Source organism: Columba livia, chromosome 1 (genome assembly GCF_036013475.1).
Source record: "Columba livia isolate bColLiv1 breed racing homer chromosome 1, bColLiv1.pat.W.v2, whole genome shotgun sequence".
Classification (NCBI taxonomy): Eukaryota; Metazoa; Chordata; class Aves; order Columbiformes; family Columbidae; genus Columba; species Columba livia.
In genome coordinates this window covers 112,853,065-112,868,725 of record NC_088602.1, presented here as the reverse complement: position 1 = coordinate 112,868,725, position 15,661 = coordinate 112,853,065, and the positions used below count along the sequence as shown (strand labels likewise).

General features: G+C 38.2%; 1 protein-coding gene across 7 annotated transcripts in view; it reads left to right on the top strand.

Moving 5' to 3' along the window:
• The window catches only part of WWC3 (WWC family member 3), a 101,552-nt gene extending 86,112 nt beyond the window's left edge, over positions 1–15,440 (top strand). For 2 of the 7 annotated variants that reach the window (XM_065073481.1, XM_065073495.1), the window contains exons 15-23: positions 1,631–1,823; positions 5,758–5,925; positions 6,629–6,780; positions 8,789–8,948; positions 10,106–10,270; positions 11,611–11,703; positions 12,729–12,959; positions 13,692–13,819; positions 15,219–15,440. In XM_065073481.1, the coding sequence (XP_064929553.1) occupies positions 1,631–1,823; positions 5,758–5,925; positions 6,629–6,780; positions 8,789–8,948; positions 10,106–10,270; positions 11,611–11,703; positions 12,729–12,959; positions 13,692–13,819; positions 15,219–15,285 (1,357 nt within the window). In that variant the 3' untranslated portion in view covers positions 15,286–15,440. The remainder of the gene's footprint in view (positions 1–1,630; positions 1,824–5,757; positions 5,926–6,628; positions 6,781–8,788; positions 8,949–10,105; positions 10,271–11,610; positions 11,704–12,728; positions 12,960–13,691; positions 13,820–15,218) is intronic. The other 5 variants (XM_065073514.1, XM_065073484.1, XM_065073505.1 and 2 more) reach the window with 3 other exon arrangements.
• The last annotated feature ends 221 nt before the right edge of the window (positions 15,441–15,661 follow it).

The window sequence follows — 15,661 nt, the reverse complement described above, 5'->3', positions numbered from 1 at the left end:
TGGAGGTGTGATGATGTTGTAATGTAGAATAAGTTGTTCCATGGGAGCTGTTAAATTGACATGCATCTCACTGAGTTGATCCTTGTTGAGAACACTTGATCTTGCTAACCCTGCAAACCTCTAGTGGAAATTCTTCATATCGGTGGGTGCATCAGTGTCAGTCTTTTGCTTTGTTTTCAGTGTTAGTGCAAGGACATGCCGTAGGGGAAAAAAAAATGTGAGTATCAAGTAGTATTCAGCCATATTGCCTTGTGATTAGAAAAAGAAGTAAGTGTTGTCTAGAGAAAGTCAAGTAAACTCAACAAGGTAAAAAAAGTCTCCAGAGGGTTTGTTGGACATTGGCGTCAAGGCAATCAGGTGTCGTAAGCAGCACCCAAAAAAGCACTTTTGTTCCCCGTCCTTCTCTGTTAGCCATTTGTGCTGGAATCAATCAGTTGCATGGCTACAGGGTAAATCAGTTGGTTTGGTCGAAAAAGGAAGTTTATCTTGCTAAAACCAGAAGAAGCTTTTAGCCAGTTTGATGCATACATTCATTGAATCAGAGTTACTGGGGACAGCGGTGGTGAACTTACCTGTGGCAGCTGATGAAGGGAAGGGTGGATCGCTGACTTCACAGCACGTAAAGCTGTTGAGCCATCTGACGCTCCATACGGCAGCGCTGCAGTTCCACTATGATGAGCTCTTCCAGGTGTCCTCTAACCATTTATTTGCCTGTCAGTGTCAGCCCTTCTCTGGTGGTGGCATAAGAGTTCATGCAGCTGTGTAGTCAACTACATTGAGCCTCTGAGATGGATTTTTCTAATCCTTAAGCCTTATTTTTGCTGGGTTAGCTTTTTAACCTAGTTAGTTTTCTAGTCTGGTTCACAGCACGGTTGCATGAAGCTGTTCGCTGGCACAAGGGAAATATTGGCAAGAAATAGGATATTGCAGGGTCTGGGCAAGCAGTCAGGACAGAGAGTACACAGAGACACTTCTCTAAGTAGCTCTGCTGCCTTCCATCAGGTTAAAATGGTCATAGATTTTGATTTTGGTGTGGAGTCTCAAATGAGATGGTACCGAATATTTAAATTTGTGTTTTAAGATGGCAGGTGGATGCAATGACTGTAGGCTTCTTTTTCTGTCCTTTTGTGCCGAGTTTTTAAGGGGGTTGGAGGGAAAGCCGTGCTTAGTGGGTGGAAGGAAGAAATGGCTCAATGACACGGGGCAATTCAATCACCTAAACATAGGCATGTTTCCATTTGAAATATCACAGTATAGCACCTGGCCTTCAGCTGCCGCTGCTCAGGAAGGCTGTAGTTCTCCCATAGATACTATATCATATTTGCTAGCTCCATGGAGATGCCTCAGATACCTCAGGGCATCTCAATTCCAAACTCCATTGGTGACTCTGCTTAAGCACTAAGTTAAAAAAAGAATCAAATCAGTTGTAGTTAGAAAAAGATGAGTTTCCAAATTAGCTTTGCAGTTCTTCAGTGTTAAGAACACAAAGTAAATTCCTGTAACAAAGAGGTACCAAAGCAGCCTCTTCATGTAGAAGTTACACTGATGTTTTTGCTTTGCTTGACTTTGAGAAATGCGAAATAGCTTGCTTTGTCTCAGCTGTGCTATTTGTCTGTTTTGCTGTTCCCAGTCATGTGAGAGTTTATTTGCCACCGCTTGAGTCAGGCACACCAACCACTTACTGCTCTAGAGCTTTGGAATTCCAAACTCCATTAATATTTAATGAAGTTTTCCGAATCCCCGTGCATTCAAGTGTTTTGAAATTAAAATCACTACAGCTGTATATCTGTTCAGTTGATCATCAGCAGCAAGAAGAACTATTGGTAAGTGGTCATTTTTTTAAAAAGCCATGTGATAGAGGAAACTACAGTTACTTGGGGAATGATTTTTAAGATTAAAAAGAGAAAGTGAAGACTTTATTTTTCCATAAGAAGTACTGATAGAGTTACATGTTAATGTCTCTGTCCACATACACAAATATGGTTCTGTTAATAAAAAAGGTGGGGTTTTTAAAAAGTTGAAATATGTGCATTTTAGGTTACATAAAGTCTTGGAAATAATTAGCAAAATTAGCAGAGGTTGAGAATTAGAGCATTTTAGACAGTGTTGAAAGTAATGTTGTTTGTACTACTATTTAAATATTACATTGCAGAGGCATGTTGAAAACTGATATAAGGTTTACATTAATTACTATGGCATTTAGTAGATAAAGAGTTAATTTTTTGTTTATTAAATGCTTTTTGCACAAATGTCTGCTTTGGGGAAAGCTGAAAAACCTGCCATTGCTAATTTTTGGTGTAAGAGGGGAAGCATTGTGTAAAACAGAAGAAAGAAAAGAAAAAAGAAATCCCTGAAGAGTTCATCTGACAGCTTTTAAACTACGGTATCATCAAGACTTCTGTTTCCTCATGGCACTGTAACATGTGCGTGGTGAATCAGTATCATTAAAATATACCAAATACAACCCCCTTATTTCTATATAACAGTGATGGAAGAAAGCTATTGTTATCTCGATCTTAACGTTGTTGCAGGATTATAGTGATCCTGGCTGGTTTCAGTTACATCAGTCTTTTATGTTAAACTGATTGAGAAATCTGATGTAGATGCATTCAAAGAAATGTAGCCATTGTTTAGATAGGTTACATGTGTGAACTTTAGATGTGTTAAACGTTAACTTCATTTAGCTGTTGTCAAATATAAATAAGCTTAAATAAATCTGCCTTGGGGCTGATGCCCTTGCTGTTTTGAAGTGATTGGCCTGGCATTTCAGTGAGGGGGTTGAATGGGTTAGTGACATTTTTCTTTGAGCCTGTCAAAGTATTTAAGAGGTACGGGTATCTCACTGTTGCACTGGACTATGGATAAGAGGTGTTCATGTGAGCAAATCTGGTGAAGAATGCATGTTTGTTAGTCCACATTTAAAACTAGGTAGCGGTCTTAATGTTGACAGGAGTGGACCCAAGGTCTTGTCTGCCACAGTAAGTTTTGTCATTTTTGCACTTGAACATGAAGAAAAAGAAAGCATCTCAAGAGCAGGCTGAGTATATTGGTGTAAAACGCTTTACACTGAAATGACTGTTTAGCTTCCCAGAAGAATAGGCTATTTCAGTGTAAAGCATCTTTATATTCACACAAGTGCATGTAAGTTTAGGGTGCTTTTATTTTAACTGCTACTAATGAATTCGCAACAAAGAGACAGGTCTCCAGGTTATGTTGTTAGGAATTTTTTTCACTTTCATAGTCTTATTGTAGTTTGTCAGAAATATCTTTGTCTACAGTAGCTGGTAACATACTTTAGGGTAAGTTAACAGTACTACTCAAAAAGAGAGAGAAACAATGCCGTAGTTTCTGTCACAGTTTCTTAAGGCAGGTGCATTAAAGTACACATTTAAACATCATGATTGTTGCCATCTTTTTCTGTAAATTGAAAATGACTTCTCAATTTGAGAAAATGCTTATTTGCTACTTTTCTTTGGAGCTACCTGTGATGGCCTCTACTATAGTCTTTCAAAATCTCTTCCACTGAGATTACAGTTTTTTCTGTCTATTTAAGCATCCATATATTTCTGAAGTTCTTGATAACTGCTTTCTTTTCGATTAGGTTGTGTCAGTTTAGTGTTTTCCTAAATGTAGAAGCCAGGCTGGTGTTTATGCTAAGTTACACAAATATTTGTACATAACAGGGAATGAAGAAAAAAAAAAGGGGGGGGGAAGAAAGAAATGTTCTGGCAAATAGTTCTAAACTTCATTTTTAAAGAGAAGTAAATCTACTGAAGTTGTGGGATGGTCTTTCCACTCCCTCAACCTTTTACTCATTTGCCCTGCCTTGCTGAAGGATCTTTTTCTGCTTTCTGAAACTATGCTTCTTTAAATTGATTTATTTCTTCCCTGGTGGCCCCATCAATGTTGAGACAAGGGGGTTGTTATTTTCCATGAGTAGCATATATGGCTCAAATTAAAACATCAAAGAAATGCGATTGCCTTTCTTACAGTCACATGACATTGCTGTTTCACTCCCAGTTCCTGATCTTTTGCAGCCCTGACCAACCAATTATTCCCCGTGTCTTAATTTATTTGCATTATTCTTCTTGAGTATAAACATTTGGTTTTTTGCATTTCATGGTTTTATTTCAGAACATCCATCCCATTTTTTAACATCATTTTAAGCGTTGATCCTTTTCTCATACATTTTAAAATCCCTCTGCTTCACAACACTGGGAGATACATAAATGCTTTCAATGTTCTGCCATCCAAGTTGTTAACAAATGCATCGGAACAGCCCACTAGCAGACCTACCTTGGTCCTGTCAGTACTGAGAATTATTAATTGCATTTGATGGTGATTTTCTAGCCAGTTAGCCAATTCGTGTCTTTGGGCTGCCTTCTTAGCTGCTTCATACATCTTAAGAGTCAACATATGTTTTTTCCAATATTGGTGATTGGAAAACAGCTTTCCTCTCTAACCCTGAAACCAAACCCAGCATGTCTTAAACATTTTCCAACTCTGATGCAAAAGTGTGATTTTTTTTTTTTAACATGTTTCTTCCTTACATTGTGTCAGAACAAGTGTAACAGATAATTAGAAGACATCTCTGTTTCATATATGAAAGAAAAGGCATATCTGTTTGTAGCATTCAGTATACGGACCTAAAATGACTGTCTCAGTAACATGTTGTATCCTGATATGACATTATTTTGTTAGCCTCAAAAACTTTCTCCATCAGCTTTTGTACACCTGTTCAAACAGAGCCCCAGGGAACATTCATCTTGGAAAAACAATAAATTTATTTTTTTCTTTAACTATTATTTTCTAATTAACTCTTTCTTTACCTGCTTAAAGTTGAATACAGTTTCTATGTTTCCTACTGCCTTTCCATGTTTGTGAGAGATGAACGCAATTTTTACATTATTTTTCCAGTGGCCTAATAAAAACATTCTTAGCAGGTCCACGAGCATAAAAATTAACAGGTTGTAGAGATAGCTGGATAAAGCCAAAACCAGTAACAGGCTAGCTGTTATAAAGTCATTGCTAGGTCCAGTATGTGAACTGATTTAAAACGGCTGGTTTTGGTTTAGGTCAACACCACTCAGAAATTTCTTACATGAGCACTGTCTGATGGAGTAGGGCTACTTTAAAGCTGGGAAGACTTTCAGTGGGAAGCCTCCATTAAACCTATTTTCACCTGAATCTGGGAGATGTAAAGATGGCTTGGAAAGTGGAAAAATGGCTTTATGGCCCATTTGACTGACATATATTATAAACAGGCAGAAAAAAATAGAATTGGTTTACGCAACATTTTTTTCCCCCTGTGGAAGATGCCTCTGAGGATCAGAGAACAGAAGGGTATCCCAGAATATAGTTCTCTCAAATGGAAGCAGGTTAAAGCAATATTGTTAAAGTAATAATAATTTAAGCAAATGTAGAAATTGAATATGTCATTGAGAGCATTTATTGAACATAATATTAAAAGCTGACATCTGTAACTATCATATCTACATCAGTCATGGAAATTATTTTTTTCAACTTAAAAAAAATTAATATCAACTATGACTCTTCTGGGTAGTGAGCAAGAGGCAAGAAATTCAGTATCTTAAATGTCATAACGCAACAGAGCAAAACTGTCTCTTCTTAAGTTACGCTATCAGTATTTTATAAAGTAGTGGTGTTTTTTACATTATAAGTAAAATACTCTTTAAATGAGAATATGTCTGTTCTGCAGTGTATTATATTGTGGTCTATGCTTTTTACTGTTTACAGGGCATTGCGCAGATAAACCTGACTGATGCAGAGAGTTCGGGTGAGATGCAGCTTCACTGGTATTCTGTTCAGATCTTCACGGGTTCAGATCCCCAGAGAGCAAAGAACAAAAACCAATGTGAAGAAAGTGTTCCCCGGTCTTCTGGAAATGTAACTACAGTTAAAACAGTATGGCTCTGAAAGAGTGATTTGTTTACTTTCTTTGGCTTGCTGTGCTGGGTGGTTGGTGGTGGTCTTATCACAGGTGCGGTTTGTTTTTGAGGTGCACAGAAGGCAATACCTTAATTTAGCTCTTGTGGCAAAAGCTGGATTTCAAAAGAGTAATTAAAAGCTAAATTGTGTCTGGACAGGGACTTGAAATAGTTCTCTGTCTATATTGTATGCACACTTCCAGTTCAACTAACAAAAACTCATTTAAAATTTCTGCCATTGCACTTCAAGAGATTGTCAAGGAAGGTTGTACAATTTCTATGCTTGGAGATATTTTGGCCCTTGACTGGGCCTTGAGCAACCTGATGTGGCTATGAAGCTGTCCCTGTTTTGGGCAGGACATGGGATTAGGTAACCTCCAGAGGTCTTTTCTCACCTAACTTACTGGATGATGCTCCACAGTAAGGTAAAGCCTGTTTCTGTGAGAAGTTGCGTTAGTGGAACAGTGTGTACTTTTTCATCACTAAGATTCAGGACAGACGTTTTGAGTGGGTTTGTTTTGTTTGTTTATTTGTGTTTTGTTTCTTTTTTTTTTTTTCCTGTTGTTGTTGGTTTTGTTTTGGGTTTTTTTGGGGAACATATTTTGTTTTCTTTGAGTAATATACATTAAATATGATAGCTTGTTTGAATGGTTTTATCTGAGATCTAGTTTACCTTTCAGGATGCGGTGACAGCCCTGTTAGCAAGGACCACTGCCCAGCTGGAGGCTGTTGAGAGAGAGCTGGCAGAAGAGCGGGTGAAACTGGAGTACACAGAGGAGGAAATCCTGGAGTTGGAAAGAAAGGAAGATCAAGCAGAAGCCATATCAGAAAGGTACAAATAGTAGTTTAAATATCTGATCAAACAGCCGAGTGCTATTTAAACTATGGGTATAGTCTGAAATGCAGCAGGAGAAACAGCAGGTTCTTATTCCAAGATCTATTCCCTGTTTGTGTTATGAGTATCAAATTATGTTAGTATATGGTGACGTGCAAACAGGAGCAAACCTTATTTGAATAGCTGGGTGAGTTTAGAGGACTTGGAATTTGGGGAGCGGGAAGACATTCTGTCAGTCGTGCTTGACCAAACTCATAGCCTTTTATGAGGATATAACAAGGTGATTAGATGACGGCAGAACAGTAGATGTGGTCTGCCTTGGCTTCAGTAAAGCATTTGACACAGTCTCCCACAGCATCCTTACAGCTAAACTGAGGGAGTGCGGAGTGGATGATCGGGTAGTGAGGTGGACTGTGAACTGGCTGAAGGGAAGAAGCCAGAGGGTTGTGGTCAATGGGGCAGAGTCCAGTTGGAGGCCTGTATCTAGTGAGTGCCTCAAGGGTTGGTGCTGGCACCAGTACTATTCAATATATTCATCAATGACTTGGACGAGGGAATAGAGTGTACTATCAGCAAGTTTGCTGATGACACCAATCTGGGAGGAGTGGCTGACACGCCAGAAGGCTGTGCTGCCATCCAGCGGGACCTGGACAGGCTGGAGAGTTGGGTGGCGAAAACATTAATGAAATGTAACAAGGGCAAGTGTAGAGTCCTGCATCTGGGTAGGAACAGCCCCAGGTTCCAGTATAGGCTGGGAAACAACATGTTGGAGAGCAGTGTAGGGGAAAGGGACCTGGGGATCCTGGTGGACAGCAGGATGACCATGAGCCAGCACTGTGCCCTTGTGGCCAGGAAAGCCAATGGCATCCTGGGGTGTATTGGAATGGGGGTGGTTAGTAGGTCGAGAGAGGTTCTCCTTCCCCTCTACTCCACCCTGGTGAGACTGCATCTGGAATATTGTGTCCAGTTCTGGGCCCCTCAGTTCCAGAAGGACAGGGAACTGCTGGAGAGGGTCCAGCGTAGGGCAACCAAGATGATTAAGGGAGCGGAGCACCTTCCTTATGAGGAAAGGCTGAGGGAGCTGGGTCTCTTTAGTTTGCAGGAGACTGAGGGGTGACCTTATTAATGTTTATAAATATACGAAGGGTAAGTGTCACGAGGATGGAGCCAGGCTCTTCTCGGTGACAACCAATACAGGACAAGGGGTAATGGGTACAAACTGGAACATAAGAGGTTCCACTTAAATATGAGAAGAAACTTCTTCTCAGTGAGGGTGACAGAGCACTGGAACAGGCTGCCCAGGGAGGTTGTGGAGTGTCCTACTCTGGAGACATTCAAAACCCGCCTGGACACATTCCTGTGTAACCTCATCTAGGTGTTCCTGCTCCGTCAGGGGCGTTGGACTAGATGATCTTTCGAGGTCCCTTCCAATCCCTGACATTCTGTGATTCTGTGATCAGAAACTTTGCCAGGGAGGCAACTGTGATGGGTTTGTAATGGCACTGTACTAAAAAAAACATTGTTGTGACATGAGAAAATGTCAAAGAAAGAAATACATTGCAATGCTTATGGAGTGAACATGCAGCACAGCTCTTATTGTTTCAGGGTTAACTAGATGCTATTTCATAATTAATAATACTCCCAGTTTGTTATGTGAGTTGTGTTTTTCTTTTTGTTTCTGTTTTGGTAGTATTGCTATAAAGACCAGAACATGAGCTTTAAGAAAATTAGGGAAGGTGATTTTTTAAAATTTTATTTTTATTTTATTTTTATTTTATTTTATTATTTTTTTGACATTAAGTGTATTTGCTTGTCTGTGCATTTGCAGAAATGCAAGTGGGATATATTATGCCTTTCAACATTCTGTATTTTTATTGGAGAAGTAGTACTCTAAAATGATAAATTGACCTGGGTAATGAAATACATAAATGTGATGCATAGTTGCATGTGCTTTTTGTTTTGTTTTTTTAATACCTACAAAATTCTTGTGATATTCTGATTTCAGGAGTTGGCAAGCGGAATCTGTTGACAGTGGCTGCAGTAACTGCACCCAGACCAGCCCTCCTTATCCAGAGCCGTTTTGCGGGGATGCGTTAGCAGGACATGTATTCGCAGCTCCAGCCGGCCAGTACAGCTCTGCGAACGTGCAGCCTCCGCCACTAAAGGTAACAAGTGAGAGAAGACGCTGCAGCATGGGAACTGCCGCCCTGCCTGGTACACAGAGTGTGTTACTGAGGCCTGTTGGGTCTGAGTTGGAGTTGATCAGGAGAGAAGATAATCAGAGGTCACAGTAACAACTTTTTATGAGCACCACCTTCATGACAGCATGTGCCTTTGAGTTTTTAAAAATGCCTTCTCTAGGGCTGTGTTTTTTTGTTTGCTTTCTATTTATTTCTGGACAGAATTAGCTTATTTTATCAAAAGGCAAGCTACTTTTATTGTGGCCTTTATCTAATGTGTAAGTATGTACTCGTATCAGTTTTTGTGTTGACCCAAAATTGTAACATGATAAAATTCCAGTGCTCTTAGAAGTAAGAATTTTTGAAGGAATTGCAAAGAAAGAAGCTTAAAGTGTTAAGACTTGCATTGCTGTTTCAGTGTTACAATAAATACAGCTCAAACACTCAGAACAATTGTGCTGAAACTGATGTATTTAAAATCTTCTGTATTCAAGATATGAGACATTGAAAATAATCCTGAACAAACCAAAATCAGCACAGTTCCATTGAAGCAGAGGAGCGCAGACTGCTTGTGTTGTCTTTAGGGAAGGTAACACCTCCTGTTGGGGAGTGAGTGATCTCCAAGTTTGGAAGCTTTGCTAGAGCAGCATATTTTCTGTATTTCCAAATATTTGAGTGTTCTTGTATAATTGTTTCATCAGTGTTTCACTTCCCTTTTGTTGAGTTTCTTCTCTTCATTTGACTCCTTCCAGCTTTAAAGTGGCTGCTTCAGAGTCACCTTGCTTGTTGACAGGTGACAGAGTTTTCTTCTGTTGAGGCTGGAGATCGGGTGGTAGCTTGGTTAATGCCCAATTGCCAATGCTGAATGCAGTCTTTGTGCTCTGCTGCTATGATTCATGTTATAACGTAATTCTTACTGTTCCAGAGAACACTTCTGAAAGGTAATCTTATGATTTCAAATGACCTAGTTTTAAAACTTTAAAAAATGAGATGATTCATCCTCTGTTCTCAGTGCTCATTAAAACTTAAACAATTTGCGCCGCCAGCTAGGTTCACTTCTGATATTGTTTGAATGTCTGATTGTTTCTGGTAAGAGAGAAAATAAGGAAAAAATAAAAATTTTTCCTTCATTGAAATTTTAGGTGGATAAGGAAACTAACACTGAGGATCTATTTCCTGAAGAAGTTGCTATTCTTCCAAAAGAGAGAACTAGCCGCCGGCCACGGGGTTCTGCTTTTGTTCGCAGTAGCACTATTGTTCGTTCCCAGACCTTCTCGCCTGGAGCACGAAGTCAATATGTTTGCAGAGTGAGTAAGGTTTAAAGAGAAGGGAAGGGAGGGGCCCCCACACAAGAATTTTGTACGTTTTTGATCATTTCTTCCGAAGACTTTATTGCATTTTTAAGAAACATATACCACTTTTTAATACTAATGAACAATCTGTCATTGAATTTAATCAGTGCAGTGGGGAAGAGTTCCCCTGATTCTTTTTGTTTTTAGGAGCTTAAACCTGAATTTATTTCATTTAAAATTTAAGAATCTACAATAAATTAGATATTAAGCTCTCTTTCCTGGCAGCCTTAGAATTTAGGCTAGGGTGATTGATTTTGCAGAGGTACAGCACTGTCTAATGAGGCATATAAATAGCTTAGAAGTCAAGTTTAACTTTCAGGTACTTAAAGTTTGGGAAAGGGGACTGAGTGCATAATGTTATGTTTATTGCATAAATATTCTCAGGACTCTGATTGCTGTCAAGCGTGTAAGTTGTAGGATGCCCATTACAGTGGAACCTGGGATTCCTGGGTGCACTGGTGCAAATAACTGAGGATCGGCAAACAGCATTCAAGTGCATGTGAGGCGGCTGCCCTGCTCAGCACCAAAAGGCTTATAAGCAGTTGGCTGACGCTATTGCAGATCTATACATCGGTATTGATTTTGCAATATTGGTAGAACACGCGTAGCTTTAATTGTACTTTTTCATAAGCTTGGCTTTGAAAATGCAGTGACGATTTTTTTAACTTTTATGCTTTTTCCTAAACCAAGGATCTTTTGATTTTTGCTCTTATTTACATTGCACTCAATACGTCTGTGGACCAACTTGAATTCTTCAGTTTGATTTCTGGATTCCATATCTGTTTATGTTGCAGGGAATGCAGTAAAACATGCTCACACGCCAAAACCAAGATAGTGCAAAAAGGAAGAGATGGTTAAACACCCTCACTTAATCTGTGTTTACTTAAAATCAGAGGGGGACAAAAAGGGGGAGAATGTATTGCTTGTGCCCATGACAGTAAATGGTTAAGGAAGAAATATTATTGCCTTTAGCTCCCCGCTCCCCCTTTTTAGGTTTGAATATTTAGGTTTGGATATTTTTTTAGGTTTGGATATTTAGTAGAATGCTTGATGAAATGTAGCTGTAAAACGTTGATAATTTTTAAGCTTTCTTAAGTTATTGTATCTGTACAGTGTGAGTATTATTATATACAAATCTTTATAAATAACTAAAGCTGAAAAAAAGCAGTTGCTTAAGACAGGTTCAGTACAGTTTTAAAACTGAATCTGAAGTGCAAAAGAAAAAAAATAATCCAGATTTCTTAATGTAGAAGACCGTGTAAGCAACCTGTATTTTCAATATCTTTTCTGATCAGCTGTATCGCAGTGACAGTGACAGTTCTACTCTGCCAAGGAAGTCACCTTTTGTCCGGAATACATTGGAGAGGCGTACTCTACGGTATAAACAGGTATTCCTACGAAACCAATTTTTACTTTTCACTAAGTTGCTAGGACACTTGTACTTTTATTCTTAAGCTTTAGATGTCTACACGTACATTCTCATGTTTTTAGGAAATGTATGAGGCTTCGGTAATGTAGGGGGTAGTGGGTGCGGTATGTACGTGTTTTAGGTGTGGTTTGGGTTTTTTTTCAGCTAAAAGGTAGATATAAAGAAGTGAAATATAGTTGTGAAGAATTACTTAGGAGAAAAAATAGTGTAGCAGACAAAAGTTAGTTTAATGGGGACTGAATTTGTGTTGATTTAGATGTAGACTTTGTTAAATCTTTAAAATCTAGTTTATGATTCAGGGTGCAGGGCTGGAGAAGTGTGTGTGAATGTAGCAGTGAAGCGTCCAGCTCCCCTCCTATGCAGCCTAGAGCAAGGTAGTGTTTGAGGCCCAAATACTCGGGAACTAATAGGTTATAAACTCTCCTTTCACTCTTTTGCCACCCCACAGAACGGGTGGGCAGAGAAGGGCAGATAAGTCATTTAATGCCGTGTGTATAAATGGCTTATGGTTTAACCTGGTCAGCAGGAGTTAATCTATTGATAGTGTCGGCAAGTAGAGACGCACACATCCCATTTTGAATCAGAATGTATCTTAAAACCAATATAGAATAAAAACCCTTTCAGGGGAATCTTACTCGGTACAGTATTTTCTGATGTCATGACTCAGGTATGAGTTTTTCATATTGCATCCTTTTATTATCAGTATAATATGAAAGTTTAGTCTGTAAACTTGAATTAGTTTTTATAAGCCAGAAGGAGTCTGTAAAAGGGGACAGTAGAAAGCATTAATTTAAAAAGTTGATATATGGTACAGAAGACCCGTACAGCTAGTTAGCCTTTCACTGTGGGATGATAAGTAATCTCTCCAAAACTTTGTGTGTAAATAAAGTATGGAAAAGATATGCTCTATATAGCTAATATTTGGCCAGTGTACCATGTCGAGAGTAATATATTGTGTGTTTTACTTGAATCCGAATAACTCAGCAGTCCTGCAGATCGCCTTTGGCTGAGCTTATGGCGAGGACATCCTTAGACCTGGAGCTGGATCTCCAGGCATCCAGAACTAGACAGAGACAGCTGAACGAGGAGATATGTGTTTTAAGGGAGCTGAGACAGCGTCTGGAAGATGCCCAACTCCGAGGGCAGACAGATCTACCCCACTGGGTCCTTCGAGATGAGCGATTCCGGAACCTGTTGAAGGAAGCAGAGAGGCAGGTATGGGAACAGGAGACAAGCGATGATCAACTTGTTCAGAAACTTCTGGTTTCAAAATTTCTTGATTGTGACAAGATGTCTAAAGAGCTGTTTTTACAAAACTTCAAACAATTGAATGCTTCTTCAATATTCTTGAAGTTAGTGCAATAGAAATGATTGGATTATTACCAAACTGTGTATTTATTTGAAGACAATTAATGGAGAATGGCACTATTTGCCAGTAGCACTTTTTTGGTTTGGTGTGGTTTTTTAGTAGATATTTATTGCTGGAACTTTAATTCCCTTACTTCTGATCTTTGAAAGAAATTTTGCTGATTGGATATTTCATTTTTTGCAAGTGTTTGTCAGGTTCTGTAAATATATGATTTTTCCTTTTCTTGGAAAAAAGAAGTTCTAGGCAAAAAGTGGGAAAAAATGCGTAACAAACAAAATTGCCATTGGATTATTGGAAATGAAGAGTGAGCCTAAATTTATTTTAAGGTCTTGTTTGACAGATCTGTTTGCAGTGAATTTCATTAATTTAGTACGTATCTGTCTGGAGTTCATTATGAAATGAAACAATACTGTGTTTTGAATTCATAGTTCTTAAATGATCAGCTATTTCAGACAGTGTACTTCTGTGTTTTTACTGCGATGAGTGGGGAAAAAAAAAAAAGTCATTATTTTAACCTAGGTATTCTTGTGTTTTATTTATGCACATGACCATTTAAAGCAGTATATTCTTGTTTTCAGACCAGACAGACCAAATTTGAACATCACCAAGAGCAAGCAGCTGAAAAGATGCTAAAGAAAGCATCAAAAGAAATATACCAGTTGCGTGGGCAAAATCAGAAGGAGCCTATTCAGGTGCAGACTTTTAGGTAAGTGGTGATGTGTACTGCAATAGCATGGCAACAGTTCACTAGAGAAGTTAAAGCACTCTAAAGCACTTAGCTTAAATTCAGTGTGTCTTTTGCATAGCCAATAATTTTTAACTATATCTAGAGATTTGGATACATGAGTTTTCTTTGATTTATTTGTAGTGCAGAGAGCCAAAACTAAGGTAAAATTGCAGTCTTGCAATTCTAAAACATGTGAAATAAAAAAAAAAGAAGTCTTCAAGCACACACATACCTGAGATGATTCTTTCAACTTAGCCTACTTACTATTAAGTTCACATGATGTGTCAGTTCTTCAGTGCAAGCCTGTGGGCATAAATAGTTCGTTTAATGTAATACATACACATTACTAGTAACACTCTCTCACTAAAAATTACTCAGTAACATTCCAGCTTTCCTTCATTAAGCCTTTGCTTTGGACTACTTTTCCAGTTTCAGCTGCATTCACATGGTATGTGTCCTCTCTTAGCTTCAGATTTTTTTCTGACCCTTGATTTTGTGTACAAGTGGCATTGATAAAGAATGTGAGTTTCACAGGCAGGCTTTATTACTTTAGTGTTACATCTTTTTAAAATGTTTATTAAGAGAGTAACATTAGGAGTTAAGTAAGAAAATAAGTAAGAAAATGTTAGTGCAACGTAGCTGTGGAGGACAGCTCAGCTACCATGTTGTGTTATACTCTTTCATCCAGTGTTTAGATTTTTAGAACTTTTTTACAGACAATACTTAAGTGAAATAGAAAATCTGTCCTGGGAAGGAAGTAAGAGGAATAGCAATTTTAGGGTTGCTTTTACATCTTATGTTTCTGGTAGTAAGAGGAGGAGTTTTATGTCTTGTCTACTGAGATGTCAAAAAGATCTGGAGAAGTGGATAAAATGAGATGTAGAAAATGAAACAAAAGCTGTCTTCCTTGTTGAAATTCTTGCCATTTATATTCACGCATTCATTTTTTTATGACACTTAGTTTACTGCATGTACTGTTTGCTCAATAAAGAAGCAAAAAGATGACTCTGAAAGCTGTCTCTTTTCTTTTTCTCTCCCCCTTTTTTTTTGTTGTAGACATTATTGCAGTGTACAAGTGTATTGGGAGTTGCAGAAGTGACTTATGCAGGGCTTGTCCTGTGAAACCTTTTTACAGTGAATTATGATGTTCAATAAGTTGTATAAAGCAAAACAAACAGTAATTATGTCCAAGGAAGCATTGGCAAAAGTATACAGTGAGGTTTAATAACTTTTTTTGTAAGTTTTGTGTACTCCAATAAACCAGTATGTGAGTAACAAATGCTAAGCACTAACCAGAGTAAAGCAACCATGTTCTTGGGGGGAAAAAAATGTAGGCATATATCTGATTGACTTCCTTTTTATCTTGTTTTGACCACAGAGAGAAGATAGCTTTTTTTACAAGACCAAGGATTAACATACCTCCTCTGCCAGCTGATGATGTATGACATGTTGCATTGTAAACATGAAGTATTTATCGCTTTTATTTTAATAAAGTTATTAGATTAGCCAAGTTTCTTTAAAAAGTGCAAAAGCTAATATACACGTTTTGTAAAAAATAAAAAAAGTAAAAAAAGTAAAAGTAAACAAAAACATATATAAATATATATACATATATATTTTATAATAGCGACTGCAACAAGGCTTGGTTTTTCCTTGTTGTGAAACTGACATCTCTGAAGACAACTTATTTTATAAAAGATCGACTATCCTGTTAAGAGCGTGTACAGTTTTTATGCTGTTTTATTTGACTTAAAGGCTGGAAGACAGAAACAAAGTGAGTTCAGGCAAATTCACTGTAGTGTAATTTATTTATAGTGCCTT